Here is a 17,926-nt window from a genome sequence, read left to right on the forward strand (position 1 = left end):
CTGCATCGATGAAGGTTTGAGGCTTGGTATATTACATTGGATCATACCTTTAAGATTGAGCTTGATTTGTCATTGTCATGAACGATTGTTGGCGGACACATCACTCGGTTGTATCTCCTGGGCCCATTCGCTTCAATTTACAGTAGATCAATGACGGGATCTTGTCTAGGAATCGAGCAAGCCCCCTTTTTTTCCTCTTCTCTCTCAATGAGCTTATTTACAATACAGAGTTAAAACTTGTTTTGATTTCGTACAAATTCTTTACCATGATTGACATATTATCACCCACCTCAACTCCATGTTCCATTAGCAGGCCCGAAATACCCAACATCTGGCATCGATTTGTACGGTACACCTTGGGCATCGGCAGTATTCAGGTACACGTTATTCCCCCACCAGTCAGGGAAAGTGGCACCAGGGTACGAGATGCAAAAGAAAATAACAATGCCACTGATGGCAAGACCTGTATCAAGTGCAGCTGCCAAGATATAATTATACTTGGTCCACCAAGCAAAGAACTTACGCTTAATGAAGTAATTGAAGGCAAAATTGACCAGCGCCCAGCTGGAATAGTTGATTCCGGTGGCTAAAAGGGCTCGAGTTAGCGATTGAAAAAAGAGGCAATGGCAAGTTGCGGGACATACCAGGTGGGACGTTGTAAGTTCCGACAAAAATGAGTGGCCAGTTGATATACTTCCAAAACTGGCGTCTGGTATAACGATAGAGGAGGAAAGTCACAACCGGAGCGATAGCACCGATCCAGAAGAAATGCAACAGAGGGGAATAGATCTTGCCCACAGAGTAGAGCCGGCGAGGTCCAACAAGACCCCAAATGACAGACGAAGAATAAACAGTCCGGCCATTTGGACAAGTAAATCCATCCGCCTGGTCAGACTCGCAAATCCCCGAAATATTACCAAGCATCCAAATTGTAACACCCGCCTGTGTGAGGGCGCCCAGGATAGTGGCTACGAACTGTGCCACGAAGCAGGTACGTGGCGGCACTTTCAGATAGTGAGCCAATTTCATATCCATAGCGAAGTAAACACCCTGTCCCACGACATCCGTGGAAATGATCTTGAAAATCATATTCGCGAGGGGCTTTCCTTCGAACAGATATCCACCAATGAACTCAGCCAGAACATTCAGTTGATTCGCATCCACGTTCGTAATGCCCTGCACGATACCGCAGGGAACCATGTAAACAACTGGGATAATCAAGGCTAGAAAGACTCCGTAAACTGGGAGTTTAGTGTGGTAGACTTCGACTAGCGCAATGGCCATTGCCATTATAACCACAATAATGCCAGCGTACCAATACCAGGGCGTCCGGCGATATGAGGCACGGATGAGTCGGGCATGAATATCGAGCTTATTCCGGCCTTTAAGAGCAGCCCACAAGTCGCGACTATGCCAGATGGCAATGTGCGAAAGCACTGAGGTTATGGCAGCAAATGAAAGCCCGTATACGAAGGCAAAGGTTGCGCTCAAGTATGGAGGCGAGTACGTTCGATAAGCTGCCGTATCTAGGGTATTATCTGCGGAAATGACTCGAGCCGTATCGTAGGCGGCGCCCGTGTTATCGTACACGTCGGCCGTCATGAGTGGGAGATAAGCCGTGAACCAGGTATTGGTGTAGTACAGGGCGGGTGTGACAATCCAGTAGAAAAACGCGAAGCCTGCGAAGACATTCAACGCAGCCCATGATGGCGATAAGAGCGGGTTGGTATTGTAGGCGATCTGGCTCCAATCAAAGGTAATTGGACTCAGACCGAGACCTGTCTGCATGCCGAAGAGATGGTTGACGATGACGTTCTTTGGTGCGATCCAGCAGACCCAAGTGAAATAGGATAGAGCAGTGAATATAAGTCCGGGGAAGAAATACCAGACAAACGCACCAGTCATAACGTACATGAAGAATCGGAGACGGGTTATGCGCCATCCGTCTGCGACAGAGTTCGCTCGCGAATGCAATGTTTCCAGCATGGCACAGTTGGATAATACACCTGGCCAGATGATGCGAGCCGGTTCAACGAGCCACGGAGCTGCGAGACCTGCAACGCCAAATCCAAGAAGTTGTGCAACAAGAACGATGATCACATAGAAGCCGGGTTTGAGATCGAAATTGTAGAAGCTTTTGCTGGCAGCTTGGATAATGTTCGTCGCGTCGGCTGAAGCATATCCAAAAGACACGTTGCTCATAATAACGATAAGTGCGTGCTCTTTGATATTGAATGACCTGTCCGGGTTGACAACGAACGTGCCCAACGGCCCAAACCGAATGGATGTAAGAGGGAGGGTCTTCGCCAGGAACACTCCGATCGGATAAGCAAGTAGCTCTGCTACTAGGGCCACAATATGAACCGATGGATAGCGCAGCGAAAAAAACTGGTTAATACCGGATCCGAGCATAGTAAAAACAATGCCTAGGAGCCACATCCGCACAGTATTGACCGGCATATCGGGGTCATCCGTCTCGGGAACGACAGCCCTAACTGTAGTAACTGTTAGTCTATCAACATATATATTAACAGTGAGCTAGTCACGCGCCTTCAGGGAATGGAGAGCGGTGCGATTCATAGCTGAACTCTTCATTCGTATTCTCCTCGTCCTTTTCCAGGTTTATTTGGTCTAAGCGGCCTTCGACTACCTCTTCATCTGCCCCGACGAGCGCGGGTTTGATTATGTCGGTACCTAACTCCTTAGAAGACATGGTATAGATTTTTGCGCAGTCTCAGCGCATTGCTTGGTGAAGGGAAAAAAAATTACAATGGTTAGACACGCACGAGAAGCCCTTTTCTATGTCTGATTTAATTGGCTATGGCCGAGGTGCAATGCGCACTGAGGGGAAACAGAGATAACGCATTCCGACGGCGGTCGATTTTCTAGTGGAGAATGTGGGTTCAGTTTAATTTAGCTTAAGATAGGTGAACTGACCCCCAATTTTGTGTTCAATATTGGGTCTTTCTACTCTTGATTTGGGGCATGGGGTGTAAGTCATCGCTCATAAAGGGGGGGTATAAAGGTGTTTCAAGAACAAGACCCCTTCAAATTCAGTTGGGTTGTCGAATCCCGTTATCATATGAAACCAACGATGGTTTAGCCTTAGTAAAAATTTTGAAAGATATCGATAGCAAGTGATAAGAATGACCGGGGTTGAGTCCGGGGTGCGCGGAGATATGTTAAGAGACCGGTGTTCAGAGCCAAGTCACACCCAATCATCTTTCATCATGGCCGGGCTGAGCGGCCTGTGCGGTTTTCGCGCCCGCCCGAAAGATTGTGACCTTAATTCCCTGTCTATAGTACACTCAGCCTTTTCTTCTAGAACCCAACTGTCCTTATGTTATATTCCTTTCCCAGATGTAGCATGATACATACGACCATAGGGTGTGGAAAACAGGGCTTCCCGTCCGCTCAGCCGTACTTAAGCCACACGCCGGTGAGTTAGTAGTTGGGTGGGTGACCACCAGCGAATCCTCACTGTTGTATGTTTTTGTTTTAGCTTTTATTTTGATTAAGAATCTCACTATCATAGTATAAAATATAAGTAATAGATCTACTACACATACTATATAATACCAGCAAACAGAAATCAACGTTCCGTATGTATGTTGGGCGCTTGGCACGATTACCAGCTAGCGCAACTCGCACCTCATGCACCCTCAATTGTTGGGAAGCGGTCCTTGCCTGTTAGATTGAGGAAGATGCTGATTGCAATCACGAAGCAAAGCAGTGCTCTCGCGCTTATATTATCGGATTTGCTTCATCAAAGCCAAGAAACGAAAACGCAAGGTCTGGGTCAATATCCCCATCAAAAAGACTGAACGGACTCCAATAATGATTCAGATGTCCGCTTCCATCCCTGCTCGATAATACTGGCTCCGTAGATGCTGTATCAGTTGCCATAGCTCTTGCTTCAACCTTCTCCTTGGCACGACGTAGCAGTTTTGCAGCTTCAAGAGCAAAAGCACATTCGTCCATTATCAATAAAATCTCCACAGCCATGTCGATGAGCCGCAAGAGGGGTTGGGCCGTTGTAGGAAATGCTTCTTGTGCAAGATAGATAAGGATGGTGCTTGCAGCAAAAACGGTGTACGTGACGTTATAGAACCTATTGCTGCGTCAGGATTGGATAGTAAAATATTATTAGCACATACCATGTCCTGAAAAAGTCACTATATTGATACGTCTGATAAATGAGATCAATAGTCTGTTTGGCCGATTCCAGACATTTTTGGACTCCTTCTTGAGACCCAGGAATTGATGCTCGGTCTTGAGGTGTGGACCTCCGAAGAAATGACCCGAAGAGAAGTATCCTCAAGTTGTGATATCCTACATTTAGTCGATTAGATATTTCTCTGCCGGGGGCTCAAGGACGGATGACGAACTTAGTGACAGCACCAATCTTTGTCTCTTCATCCATTGCTGATCCCTGTCTTTTCTCAAAGAAGGTATACCGCCAGATAGCTCTGCTGGACGTATCTCCTCGGGGAGCGTTTCGACCCATCGCTCGAGATTGTTCTCAATTTGGTACGCCAAATGAACTGTCCTCGGAACTGTTACACCTGAGAGGTAAATGTTTTGGCAGATATTTTTGGTGATTCTCGACAAATCTACCATGCATTTTATGATAGAACAGGAGGGATGTTCTAGCATCTCGCAAGTGCCACTATTATCGACAACCTCTCTGTTTTCTGTTATTGGGAATCGCCGGTTATGATACATATCCGCTCCAAGGGTATCTGGTCTACCCATGGCGAAGGATATTTCACTGCAGATCAGAGTTAGAGTAGCTCAGCTGATTAGCCTCAAGGCAATTATGAGGGAGATAACGCACGTTTCAAGAGAATAGAGGCCCCTTGATAAGAAACGTTAGTGTTCATACTGAATTAGATATTGACAGGGCGTAGAATTCAGTCAAAGACTTACCACCATGTTCTTGATTCTGCCTTTCGCAAATATGTGGATTTCTTCGCATTTGTTCCAGGCTCTCGATTAATGCCCATGGCTAGAGCAGTCCGAATGGCAAGACCAACATACATATACGACACTGGCAATGGTAAGTAAGCCAGGAGGTAAAACTACAAAAGACTTCCACTAACAGTGAGGATGTAGCTCATTTTGGCACACCTTGGCCTGTAAGTTGTTAGCTGCGGCAGCGACAGTAGGAAATGGAGAGACATACAAGCATGAAGTAACATTGAGTCATCTCAAGGTCTGTTACCATGCCTATTTGGTTGCAGCAGGTTTTGGCTTTCTCAAAAAATTTGCGGCTCCATTGCAGATTATTGACGCCATCGATTGGCTCATCATCTCTCGTACCCACAAGCGCACCCAAAGAGAGGACACTAAAGTACAGAGCCGTAAAACTTGAAAGCTGCGGGCCATCAGCTTCGCTTCCAGACCGCAACACATCGCAATGCTGCAAAAAGGCATGCTTGTTAAGAATGGGGTGAACATGGTGGAGAGTGGTGAAGAAGGCATCCAAAAACTTATGACATTGTGGGAACCAGTTTGAACTATCTGGGTAATCGATCTCCCTGCATCTTTCACGAGATGTTTGAAATTTGGCTGGTCCAAAAGCAGGATTGTGCAAGGTGGAAAGAAGAGAACTCGCGTCACCTCCTTCAGGCTCATCCCCAGTGCGCTGAATATGAGAGAGAAGAGCCACAGAAGAGGAGCTGCCGTAGAATTCAACATCTCGAGTGTGTGAATTGACACCAGATAGTTCTTTTTGACCAGTCTCCCAGGGCAATGTACTGCTTTGCATTGGATAGTCATCGTGGTTGATCCCGGGTTGCTGTGTGGGGTCATGGTCCAGAGTAGAAATCCCGGAAGTTGTCCCTGTCGGTTTACCGCCGATTGTTTTGGCTCCCGTTACTTCATAGGCCTCAATGCGGGAAGATAGATCCTTCACTTGAGTCTCAAGCTTCCTCACGTAGCTAGGGAAAGAGGTTAGGTTAAATTATAGACCTCAGGGTTACCGAGAACATACTCTGGCGCGACCCGAAGCCTAGACATATTCTGGCCCTTGTACACACATTCAACACCTCGAACTTGCACAGCTGTCAGTTGACGGTTTGAAGCTTCTTTGGAAGCCAATTCTGAATAGCATGGTGAAGACCAACCTTTGCAATAGGAGCAGGGGTACAATTCATCGCATTTGTACTTTTTCTGCCTGCAGTAATCGCAGGCACGAGCTGCCCGAGGCCGCCGAGCACGCTGGCCTGGATTCCTCGCCAAACGCTGATTGCTCGGACCCTCCATTTTGATACGATTTTGCAATGTGTGAGAGTTAACTGCAATAGACCAAAACGATAGATCCTATGCAGCCTGCAAGACAGAAATCTTAATAAATGCCGTACCAAATTTATTCAAAGCTGCGTAGACAAACTGAGGTTGCATTCCCTTAAAGTACAGACAGTGGACTTGATGGTAGCTGATCTACTCAAGGATGATGCTTTAGTGCGGGGAACGCCATATTTGCGCGAGACACGTGTCGACCTTGCGAACTCCGTATGAATTCCTAATTTCTACTTTTCGTCCCTACCTTACCCCCACCTACGTTCTGGGCAAGGTCTAGGCTTGTACCCTGAAGGTCCACGATTCGTTTTTAGTCTTTATAGACAACCTGGTCTGGTTTTAAGTTTACATTGGATCACCTTAAACTGCCGCGAAGGGTAGTTGGATATCTTTTCTGATACGTAATTAGGTCAAAAGGTTACGGTCGGCTACATCACTCCTTTAGGTAGTTAGATAGAATGGCTTCTTACATGGAATACAGAGTTTCAGTTGGTTCACGCTTCCATCTCGTCAAGCTGTGTGGCGGAAAATCCCCGAGTATTCAGAACCGGAAAAGCCGGGGAATGGAAAAGCCTCCACACGCCTGCATATCGGGTTTTCCGGCTGCCACATTATAGTCCCCGATGTATATCGATGTGATAGAGGCATAAGCCTCTTGTCGTTTCCCGAGTTTTGAATCTTCCATTCTGATTCCCAGTATCGTTGTTCTACGGCCCCTCATAATAATGGTTAGTTAGTATGCAACTGCTTTAGCAATTGAGTCGAGATTTTCCATTCCGACTGACTTCTATTTGACAGCTTCACTCTACAGAGTTTCAGAAGAAATCTATCATTCAATTAGATGTTATTGTTGTCGGGGCAGGCCTTGCAGGTCTTGCTGCAGCGGTGTCAATTTCCCTCTCCGGCCACCGGGTGACGGTACTTGAGTCGGCCAAAGAACTCCTCGAGGTTAGCCATCTATCCCCGTTAATTAATCTATAAGACTTACTTCCAACCATTCTAAAGGTTGGCGCAGGGTTGCAAGTGACCCCCAATTGCACTCGCATCCTCCAGAGGTGGGGGCTCCCTGACAGACTATGGCTCAGTGCCGCCGAACCTAGCGCTCTGATCGTGCACCGCTACTCCGGTAAGGTGCTTGCTAGAGAGGATAACTTCGATAAGAAGATCCGTAGCCAGTATGGTGCTCCATTCATCGATTTACATCGCGTTGATCTGCAGCTCTCGCTGTACGAGAAAGCCAAAGAGCTAGGTGTTGAGTTCAAGCTTGGGGAGAAGGTCATTAATGTTGACTTCCACTTGCCCAGCGTGACAGCTGAGTCTGGCCTCACAATGAGGGGGGATCTCGTAGTCGCAGCAGATGGATTATGGTCACGGTGCCGCTCAAATCTTCTTGGGACTGAGGATATGCCTCGGCCGACTGGGGATCTGGCGTATCGAGTCGTCCTAGACCTACACCAGCTCGATGACCCTGAGCTTAAATCTTGGGTCAACAACCCGACTGTGCACTTTTGGATCGGACCTGGGGCACATGCTGTGGGCTATTCTTTGCGTGGTGGTACGATGTATAACATCGTCTTACTCGTTCCCGATGATCTCCCTCCAGGAGTCAGTCGACATGCTGGCTCAGTCGAAGAAATGCAGGCACTTTTCAAGGATTGGGACCCCCTCCTTGGGAGATTTCTAAGTGTCATCGACCAGGTTGACAAATGGAAGTTGATGCATAGTCTGTTTGCACCTTTCTCGATACTGTGATGGGTTGGAAGCTAACAAATCGTGCTCATGTTAGGGGAGGAGCTTCCCTCCTGGGTCAACGAGAAGTCAAACTTTGTTTTTGTGTGAGACCAATTCTGTCTACTCCCAGCTCCTGATGATGCATTTTTTTCTAACTCATACTGTCCTTGGCCTCTACAGTGGTGATTCTTGTCACCCAATGCTACCGTATCTAGCCCAGGGCGCCAACTCAGCTGTTGAGGATGGTGCTGTTTTAGGTCTGATCTTAGGACACTTGAGATCGAAAGACCAATTACCCAAAGCTTTGAAGATGTACGAAGACTTGCGCAAAGCCCGGGGTGATGCTATCGTCAAGGAAACTTTCAAGCAGGTAATTATTAGCCGCTGAGACTTGATCCATAGCTATAAAAATACGTCCACTGACCAGCCGTATGATAGCGAGACTCTTTTCACATGGCAGACGGCCCAGAGCAGGAAGCACGAGACAAAATATTCCTATCGCAGCTCGGCAAATCGAAGATCCAAGGGCCCTTCCCTAGCAAATGGACTTGTCCCCAAGTTCAGCCGTGGCTCTATGGCTATGACGCTTTTAAGGTAGTAGAAAATGCCGTTCTGGAGGATCCATTCCTGTTGGATTTATGCCGTACGGACTAACGCCTTATTCTGTCGTATGGTGTTGACCGATGCTTTTATTGAGTGTATATACTGTGTTCTGTTGATTTTTGGCTCCTCTCATCCAACGTTTGCGTTAAAAATGAGAAGTGGTATACAACCCGGGAATGATGACATTAAAGCACTGCTCATTGAACTTTGTTTCTGAATCTCACGTATATTGTAGTATATTTAAACCAGCGATTCTAAAAAGTCAAACCCAAGACGCTGGAGCTCCCACGTTCGGGATCCAACCTGCATCTTAGAAGCAAATGTGTGGTCTTCCTCCGGAACCTCGCTCATACCACAGTGAACACCATGGTCCTTCAATATCCGGAACAACTCCATACTCACACCAATGGGTACTTTCGAATCCGCCGTTCCATGCGCGATGAAAGTGGGTGGGAAATAGGAGCTGATATTCCGAGCAGGATCTACCTTATCCCAGTCCTTGGACGGGAAGATGGCGTCTAAAAGTGTACCATTGGCAAGTCGCGTCAAGGCGTATGCTTGTCGTGGGTCACTGAAGTCGGGAGGACCAATGGACTGGCCTTCAAGAGACACGCCTCCTGTAATAGGGACTGGACATTCTTCAAATACCTTGTTCATGAAGGAGTCTGATAGCCCTGCAGGAACCTTGAGATGGGGTAGCTTTGTTGTCCAAAAGCTGTCTGAGAAGTTACACGGCCCGTACATGTCAAATATACCAGCCACCGGCCGAGGGACTCCGAATCCCTTCAAAAACAGCTATTGTTAGCCATGGATGGTTTATGGCGCATTATTTCTGCTTTTCCAAATTTGGTAACTCACCAAGCAAAGGGCTAGAGTGCCGCCCGAGGACGTGCCAAAAGCAAAGACACGATCGAGGTCCGGGATGACACGCGACTGGGTGGTCTCGTTGATATCCCTTTCCAGTCCACCATCATACACCCAAGCCAAGAGGTCGCGACAATCTTGAATAGGTCCCTCTAAAATATTGACTTGCGGACAAAGGCGATGGTTGGGGCTGAGAACAATCCATCCTCGGTTGACGCAATCTTGTACTTGGTCCCTATTGACCATCTTTGACGAGCCGAGTATGAACGCGCCCCCATGAATATTGATCACTAATTGGTGTCAGTCGGTGTGTCTAACTGTACACACGCCAGACTATAATGGCCATAGATTTTGAGAGGGGTATTGACATACAAACAGGTCTTTTGGAATTTCGCGACGAAGGCAAATAAACATCTACATCAATCTTCTGTTGACCTACATGCTTGTAGATAGCCTGAAAGCATGCTGGACTATCCATGGTGAATCCTAACTTGCCACCAGACGTGACAGAAAAACTTGTCATCAGAGATGAGGGGGCTATTCTTTCATTTCCCTCGGTCCCTGCTATCGTGTGGACCGAAGGTTCCGGCCAAGCTTTTTTGATGAGGAATCGGAAATTCCGGTCCTAAGTGACAAGAGCGCGGCTTTTCCGACCTACTTGACCCCGCATGTACTTTATGGAGACCGGATGGACATGTTCCGGTAGATCATATGTATAAAGAAGCAGCGCTACAGCTATGGCAGGTTATATGAGCTTCGAAATTGTCAACATCAACATCTCCCTGCAAAATGAGCGTCCCCATTCATTCCATTCCCCCAGAAGGGAGAACGAGCTACATCATTGATCAGTTAGAGGGGGAACGCATTAGTATCCCTGGAAGCAAAGGCGTGTTTAGAATATTGGCTTCATCTAAACAAACCAACGGTGGAATTGCCGTCTTCTCCAGCGGTGCAGTCCTGTCTGATGCCCCGGGCTTCCACTGGCATGAGGAGGCGCACGATATCTTCCTTGTGACCAAAGGGTTTTTAAAGTTGTGGAATGGCGATAAATGTAGAATTATGGGCCCTGGTGACTTTGCCTACGTTCCTCCGGTCAGTGTTCTCTAAGGATCAAAAAAGCACAGACGGCTTACATGTAGAAGAGGTTTATACATAATCCTGTTTTACTTGGGCCACATACCGAGACTATCGGCTTGGTGGCGCCAGGTGACTGGATCGACTTCTTTAGATACGTCGGCGAGACATATGAGGGTATCGTCGTTCCTGAAAATGATAATCGCAATCTTGATGCCATGCTAGGAGAGAAGATGATGGTGGCCAAGGACCGCTTCGACGTCCATTTTAAGCGCGATTACCAGCCACCAGATGTTGGAAACTGGCTAGATACGGAGAACACATTGCCAGCCCCGGGAGAGCCGTACTTCCTTCGCGCAAATACAGGACCGCGGTGGCTGTTGGGTGGTGTTATGTCGCGACCCTTCATTCTCTCATCGCAGTGCAGCGGCAAGTTCTCCATCGCCAGTATTGAATCATCCAAGGTATACAAGTCAACACCCCTAGGTCGCTGGCTGAGCTTCCCCACTGTGGACCACTGCTTTTGTGTTCAAGAAGGTCTTCTGCGTGTCAAACTCAGGTCAAGTGGCGATTCGTGGAGTGAAGTCCGGGAGGGCCAAACCCTAGTGATCGCGGCTGGTGACGCCTTTGTGCTGGACTTTGCTAGTCGATACGTCAGAGTCTGGTCCTTCACTAACGGCCGCGGGATTGAGCAGGTGGTGCAAAATGCTGGGACGCAGATTTTTGAACATGTGTTGCCAGACAGTCCTGTATCTTGGGAGGAAGAGAAGCTATCAAATGTATGTCGAGAGTTGGGTGTGGAGATACAACAGTTATAATAAGAACTCTTCTTTTGTGGCCATACTACGACCAGTCCCTTGTAAGTGCCGTTGGGGTTTCGGAAAACGAACACGAGGTAAGAGACCTTATCCACCAGAATTTCCTTGCACCTAGATATCGCGGAGCCTAGCACTTTAGGCCATCGTGCAACCTAATCGTGCCATAGCATGCTGCTGGATATGTGTGCTCCGTAAGGATACATCGTACCAAATGCATCAACAGAATGTCACCGATGTGTACTAGGGAAGCGGGTGCGTCAGTACTATCTCCGACCGTCTAGAGGACGTAGGCGGCGAGAGGAGGATAACAGGATGTTCCCAGACCACTCTAGATATTATAATGTGAAGTGTAACAACAGAAAAGTGCAGATATTACCTTAGAGATATCACACAAAGAGACCCAGAGGACCATAGGAGTTAGGAGAAACAATAAAAGAACCAAAGCTACTTTCCTCCGGGATTTAATCCTTACCCATATATCCGATAGCCCTGCTTAGTTTGCTTCGATTGAGATCTTCGCCCAACGTATCAATGTTATCCAGGGATCTAATCGACGAAAATGAAGCATTAGAAGAACTGTACTTGACTACAAGAAGGGCTGGCCGCTCAGACCTCTGTCCTTGACAACGTAGGACTTCTTTTCGGGTGGTCTTTTTGGACAAATATCATAGCCCGTACAAAAGGCTTCTGTGTGGGATAATAAAGAGAGTTAGAGGGAAACACCTTTACTTCATGCAAATCATCCTATGTTTGTGTCCCATTTACTTGGTCTCATTTACTTGGTGCAAAGAAATACATTACATTGAGTACAACTGTTAAAGAATAGAGATCGTGTCTAAGAGATACATCCACGGCATAGCATTCATATTTGTGTGTCCATTTAGTTGACTGATTCTCTAATTCTCCGAGTCATTTGACCCATCACCCTAGATCGAATGGCGTACGATCTTCACAAGAGGGCAGCAAAGTGGTGATATCTGGTGTCTTTAGCCATGGTAATTGATGATTGGCGACCATGCCGGAAATCGGGATTCTGTATGCGGGGATGAGGAACCTTCAGCTCTCCGCCCAATCCAGGACGGGAAAGTGATAAAAGAAGAATCCCGAACAGCAACAGGAATGCATCCATTTCGATGGCATTCGCGACGGGGTAGGTTCCATTAGTAAGAACGGATCCCTGGTCATACTCATACGGCATTGCATACTCGCGTTGTGTGCGATGTATACCATAGATAAGCTCATTGGGTTGAACCAAGAGTTTTCACACTAGGCAGTGCAGAGAGGAAAGAATTGTTCCATGGTGGGATGGAAACCTTCCGGGAGAAAAGCGCTGGCTGCTGTGTCAAGTGAGGATATGGAATATGGACCTCTGTCCACATAGTAGCAGCATTCATTACCAATTGACGTCGCTGAGCTGGAGTTTGCGGGAACGGAAGGCGGACCGGTTCGCGCCGGCTTTGTCCATTCGCTGGCCAGTAGGGGTGCGCTTTTCTTGGGTTGCTGCTTTGGAATATCTCAGTTGGAAGTTCTTCCGGTTAACCAGGGGATATTGCTCACTCTCGGTGGGTTCGGGTTCGGTCGACGCCTCGTAGTTCAGGACCAGGTTCTTGATGCGCTGCTGTTCTTCCCGATCAGCTTGTTGCTGGCTCCGCATGGCAACAGCAAAGGTCGAGTCCGATGGGAGATCGATGGTGCGGGTCTAGATATAATTAGCAATGTGCATAATATTTCCGTAGATAGAAAGTCCTACCTGTTGCTTGTTTCCCTTCTTCGTCATCAGGGAAAAGGCCATTGTCTTAGGCGCAACTGGTTCCGCTGGGACTGGCTCAGGGCTGGAATCGTTGGGCATGTTTTCGCGAAGACGTTTCATGGGAAGAGGAATATCAAAGACTGTCTTGCGTTCGAACCGTCTCGAGTCCATGCTCTCAGCCATCATCTTCTCGAATTCTCGATCAAATTCAGCCTCGGTTACTGGGTCTCGCTCCTCTTCCTGTCTAGTGACAACAATTTGTTCGTCCTCAGACTCGCTATCGCTGTCGTCGTTTGCCTCCGGATTTGGTCCAGATGCCTTCGACGGGTTAAACGGGTTAATGGGTCGTACTTCATGCAGACAAGATGGGGGACCTACTTCGGCCTCGTCGCTGGATTCCTGGTCTTCGTCTATTTCGGGAATAGCGTCCTCCTCAAGGTCCTCATCAGAAGAGCTGCTCTCCGCATCTTCTTCGTCGGCTTCAACCGGTCTCTCGGAATCCGGCACGTTGTAGTTCAGGGCAACAGCTTCGCTGAAAATTCGAGTTGCTTCTTCACCATCGGTGGCAAGCTTCCACTGCGGCCGAATAGAGTGATACGTATCCTGGACAAGGAAGTCGACATCCATGGGCAACGGATCCTTGGTAAATAAGTAGTACTGGAAGAACGCGAGGAAGAAATCCAGTTTCTTCTTGGCAGAGCCACGGTCGAAGCAGTGGCCACACGTATCAAGAAGAGTGCACGCCAGCCGCAAGCGGAAGTAGTCGTCTGGCAAGTCCAGCATACTGATTTTTCCAGGGGCCGGGGTACCACCTTCATGGCCAAACGTGATAATGCGGTACAACGTATCGAAGATCACGGGGGAATCGATCATCTTGTAGTTGTAGAGCTCACCTAGATATTTGATTTCCGCAATACGCTTCTGGTTAAACTTGAAATCGTTCTGCTCGAGGCCAAGCGTGACCTGCTCCAGGACGTTGTCGACGATGCCAATCACGAAATCCTGGTGGTACCGGTATAAAGCACTGACAAGAATTGCCAAAAGGTGAATGCTGCCATATTTCACCTTGACCGGTTTGCTGAACACGCGTTCCAGGATCTCAACAACCTCTCGCTCCTCCCAGTGAAGTTTGCGGATGGATTTCAAGATCTTGGTGTAATTCCGCTTGTTCATATCTAGGTAGATTAGCCGGCGGATGTACTGCTCCATGGGCGTACGTTCCTTCTGCTGAATAGCCGGGCGTGGTGGCGGGTCAACGTAGTAGATGGCATTTTCGATAACCATCCGCTCCTGCTGGGCCAGATGTTGCACGGTCTTCTTGCGACTCAGGGTCTCGAGGAAAGAAGCCATCCGGGGTGATGACTCGGGATTGCGCAGAAGGTAACGGCCGCAGTTCTCTAGCAAATGGCCGATAATTTCAATGTTCATCCGCGAAAATTCGTCAAGCGAAACCTTGAAGCAATGGAAAATGATGTGCTCCGGAACGACACCAAACTTGGTCAACTCAGCTAGATAGCGAACATTGCTCATGCGTACTTGACCGAGGAATTCCTTGGATTTGCGCCGCTGCAGACTTCGGAACTCTTCGTCCAGGTACGTGGTCAGTCCCTGTGGAATATCTGGCAGGTACTGTCCAAGCGTTGCCACCAAGCGAGAATACAGAGGCAAAAGATCAATGCGACCCTTGGGGATGTCCGATACGGCTTTGACTAGCCTGTTTCGAGATGCTTTAGAGTTGACCCAACAGAAATCAAGAGCAAACTGGTCGACTTGATCTTTGGTTTGCAACTCAGGGAGCTTGGCAAGAAGGGAGTCCACCTGCGCACCCACAGTCTTGCTGGCAATGGCAGTCGACTGGTCATCAGCTTCCGCAGCAGACTTCTCGTCCAAAGCCTCAGAGTCAGCGGCTTCGCCATCTGCCTTCTTTTTACCTGACTCCTCACCTTCGCTCTTCTTCTTTTTGCCATCCTCGAGCAAGACCGCAGGTACCTTGCCCTTCAGATCGACCAGATTCTCATAGAAGCGTCTTTCCTCCTCGTCTTCCCAGATCCCGGCACCTTCACCTTGGCCTCGTAGGTAATCGGTAGTCTTCACAAGGCCAATGCCACCACTAGCAGAGGGATCGGTGGGTTCCTTCTCGGCTAAATCAGGCATGTCAGTTCCCAAAGCCTCACACAGCACCTGGGTATTGGCCACGAGCTTCTCGAGGACCTTGGACTGCTTCTCGAAATTAGCCTGGCGGTCCTCAAAGATCTCGCCACTTTTCACGTATGCTTCGGCATTCCGGCGGTTTTGCTGTGCCAGCGCTCTCTGATCTCGAACCACGTGAGCTTTGACATCCTCAAGGTACCGGTTCAAAATATTTCTAAACCGCTGCTGAGTCTTCTCCGGCGTCAGGGGCAAATCGGTCTCAGATTCGACATCTCCATTAGTCTCTGTAGTCTGCGCATCCGCACCAGAAGTCGTAGTAGCGCCATCCGCCTCGACGGTTTTCCTGCCGTCTTCGGCAAGCTTCGAGCCGACGATATCCCAGCTAAAACTCTTCACAAACAAGACTGCAAGAGGCAGGTTCGTATGATCACGGTCGTGGCCGAGCAATTCCTTCAGAACCTCCAACGGGAACGGGTCAGCCTGTTTGTCCTGGTCCTTCGCGCCCGTTGCAAGCGTCTTGGCTTTCAGCGGCGCATCGGACGGCTTATTCCCAATTCCAACTGCACCCTCTTTACCTTTCGCACCCAGTTCCTCAGGTCGCTCGACGTCATCGAGAGTCTTCAGCACATTGACCAGCCAAAGCTCTGTAACAACGCGGAGAAGGACACGGTGCCGAGACAGACGGTCTTTCTCTTCGCGCTCGCGGATCTCCTGGCTGAGCGCCTTGAGCTGCGCTTTATCCGGTGTGCTCAGTCCCCGGCCGAGCAGCCAACCGATCTGCCGTGTAAATTCCCAGGGCCCGAAACGCTGATGCAGCGCACTAACAACCTCCACTCCAGCGGCAATTTCTCCGGGGGATTTGAGCTTGCAGAGGCCTTCGTAGCAGGCGGAAATGATCTCGGAAAGGTACTTGTGGAGCGAGAGGGTGCGGATATCAGCGAGGAAAGTGGAAAGGGCGGAGGCACTAATGCCGGTGCGTAGACGTTTGATGAAGGCAGTGTTCTTTTTGAGCGCCGAGTCAAGGGACTTGCTAGTGGAGAATACATCTGGTTGCAAGTCGTTAGAATCACCTCAAAGGTGGGCTGCAATGACATTTCGTCATAAAGGGAGGCGGATGGGATTTTACCAGATTCGCCCGCCCAGGCTCGCTCGTTTAGGTCGCGAAGCTCCCCTGCAAATAAAAAAGTCAAACGTCAGTGAATATCTCCAAGGTGAGGTCCAGTAGACCGTACTTTTACGTTGGCGATCCATGGCTGTGTATCACAGGCTCAATCGTGGGGTCCTTTCTGAATGTCCGAGAGGAAAGCGCATAAGTGACGTGAATGCCACATTGGGGGAAAAGAAAAGATAAGAGAACAGGGCAAAGCTCAAAGCTTTGAAGTGAAGAGAAGCTATGAGAGCAGGTTGAAGGTCCAAAGGTCCAAAGGTCCAAGGCGGAGCGGAGGTGAAGGCGGACTTTTATTTGCTTATCCATTTATCCACCCCCGACACTTGTGCGATAACTTCTTGTACTTCAACTCAGTTACTTCATTACTTCCATCTATTGAGAACCTTTCTCGTTTTCGTTCTTTCAATTTTCAGGTTTTAATTTGAATTTCAATACCTTTTGTGATTCTCAATTTAAAAGCCTATCCTCTATTGCCCCCCAATCCCCCACTTCTGAGGTCCCACCATGTGCTATAACCCTGCATCAAAGGACGATCATCGCAGCACTAAATGCTGTTTCAAACCATCCTAATCCCCACTATGCGCCTCTGTGAATCCCATCTCTTTTCCCTTTTCCGACCCGTGCAGTCGTTCCTGCAGTTTGTGCTTGCGGTCCTCGTTACTCCAGCTACGTTGACGATCAAAAGTCGGCTTCCAGGACTTCTTCAGAGATGTGTCTCCTCGATTGGGACCTGATGACCCAGTGGTATCGTTTAAAGGATTAGGAGTGATGGTGTGTTCTTTGCCGGTATTCGGGATTTTGCCGTGGCTATCATTGTGATTGTTTGATGCCATTCTGAGTGACGTAGGCAGATAGTGTAAGGTCGAGATTGGGAGGTATGATGGCTGCCAGCTACTTGTTTGGAGCTAGCTTCACGTGTTATAGAAAAAGATTAAAAGATATTGGGAATCTGTGATGTGGTGTTCGCAGCTCATCTGCTTGTCTTTTTATACCTCTTCAATGCGGGGTGTTCAAAATCCGATGGTGTGGTGTGGCAATGAGTGAGATCCTAGTGGGGGTTTTTTTTCACAAATGATACGTGTGAAGAGAACCTCTCACAAGGCACAAGGAAGTAGTTCATCTGCATTCGGGCGGAGGTGGGTATGACGTGCGGGTGGCGAAGACATCAGGCTATCTCGAGTAGGACGAGCGATATGCATGGTAAGGGTGCAAAGGAGCATCATCAATTCCTCCGAACACAATGACAACATATCAAAATTTATACATAGAAAGGTCTCTTGCACAAAGTATGTTTTTTTTACCACCTTCATATACACCTAAAAAGACATCTAAAAAGCCCAAGAAGAAGACATGACAAGACCGCATAAGCGGGCCGAGTATTCTATTATTATAGAGTTTGTCGAAGGCTGTGTTTGTACATGAACCTCGGATATCGAGACAGTAATGGCAAACCCCTGCAGCAAG

General features: G+C 48.3%; 8 protein-coding genes across 8 annotated transcripts; 2 read left to right on the forward strand and 6 right to left on the reverse strand.

Annotated features, from left to right (window-relative positions):
* Positions 1–290: 290 nt before the first annotated feature.
* On the reverse strand, positions 291–2,713 carry optD (uncharacterized protein; the record flags this gene model as incomplete). The annotated part of the gene is made up of 3 exons (XM_056897266.1): positions 291–586; positions 645–2,491; positions 2,547–2,713. The coding sequence occupies 3 exons, from the start codon at positions 2,711–2,713 to the stop codon at positions 291–293; spliced, it is 2,310 nt and encodes a 769-aa protein (XP_056753051.1).
* Positions 2,714–3,744: 1,031 nt separating this feature from the next.
* Positions 3,745–4,005, reverse strand: N7537_006210 (uncharacterized protein; the record flags this gene model as incomplete). The annotated part of the gene is made up of 1 exon (XM_056897267.1): positions 3,745–4,005. One exon carries the CDS (start codon positions 4,003–4,005, stop codon positions 3,745–3,747), a length of 261 nt encoding a protein of 86 aa, XP_056753052.1.
* A 920-nt stretch (positions 4,006–4,925) lies between these two features.
* On the reverse strand, positions 4,926–6,267 carry N7537_006211 (Zn(II)2Cys6 transcription factor; the record flags this gene model as incomplete). Its single annotated transcript, XM_056897268.1, has 4 exons — positions 4,926–5,050; positions 5,103–5,136; positions 5,186–5,942; positions 5,996–6,267. The coding sequence occupies 4 exons, from the start codon at positions 6,265–6,267 to the stop codon at positions 4,926–4,928; spliced, it is 1,188 nt and encodes a 395-aa protein (XP_056753053.1).
* A 761-nt stretch (positions 6,268–7,028) lies between these two features.
* Positions 7,029–8,688, forward strand: N7537_006212 (uncharacterized protein; the record flags this gene model as incomplete). Its single annotated transcript, XM_056897269.1, has 6 exons — positions 7,029–7,031; positions 7,102–7,251; positions 7,309–8,026; positions 8,090–8,138; positions 8,215–8,404; positions 8,473–8,688. 6 exons carry the CDS (start codon positions 7,029–7,031, stop codon positions 8,686–8,688), a joined length of 1,326 nt encoding a protein of 441 aa, XP_056753054.1.
* Positions 8,689–8,877: 189 nt separating this feature from the next.
* N7537_006213 (uncharacterized protein) lies at positions 8,878–9,979 on the reverse strand (the record flags this gene model as incomplete). The annotated part of the gene is made up of 3 exons (XM_056897270.1): positions 8,878–9,432; positions 9,496–9,791; positions 9,874–9,979. The coding sequence occupies 3 exons, from the start codon at positions 9,977–9,979 to the stop codon at positions 8,878–8,880; spliced, it is 957 nt and encodes a 318-aa protein (XP_056753055.1).
* Positions 9,980–10,290: 311 nt separating this feature from the next.
* On the forward strand, positions 10,291–11,393 carry N7537_006214 (cupin domain-containing protein; the record flags this gene model as incomplete). The annotated part of the gene is made up of 2 exons (XM_056897271.1): positions 10,291–10,593; positions 10,644–11,393. The coding sequence occupies 2 exons, from the start codon at positions 10,291–10,293 to the stop codon at positions 11,391–11,393; spliced, it is 1,053 nt and encodes a 350-aa protein (XP_056753056.1).
* A 1,393-nt stretch (positions 11,394–12,786) lies between these two features.
* On the reverse strand, positions 12,787–16,545 carry N7537_006215 (regulator of nonsense transcripts 2; the record flags this gene model as incomplete). The annotated part of the gene is made up of 5 exons (XM_056897272.1): positions 12,787–13,092; positions 13,144–13,461; positions 13,522–16,340; positions 16,421–16,465; positions 16,527–16,545. The coding sequence occupies 5 exons, from the start codon at positions 16,543–16,545 to the stop codon at positions 12,787–12,789; spliced, it is 3,507 nt and encodes a 1,168-aa protein (XP_056753057.1).
* Positions 16,546–17,028: 483 nt separating this feature from the next.
* On the reverse strand, positions 17,029–17,295 carry N7537_006216 (uncharacterized protein; the record flags this gene model as incomplete). Its single annotated transcript, XM_056897273.1, has 1 exon — positions 17,029–17,295. The coding sequence occupies one exon, from the start codon at positions 17,293–17,295 to the stop codon at positions 17,029–17,031; it is 267 nt and encodes an 88-aa protein (XP_056753058.1).
* Positions 17,296–17,926: the final 631 nt, after the last annotated feature.

Source organism: Penicillium hordei (assembly GCF_028827395.1).
Source record: "Penicillium hordei strain IBT 12815 chromosome Unknown utg000003l_segment0_segment0, whole genome shotgun sequence".
NCBI lineage: Eukaryota > Fungi > Ascomycota > Eurotiomycetes > Eurotiales > Aspergillaceae > Penicillium > Penicillium hordei.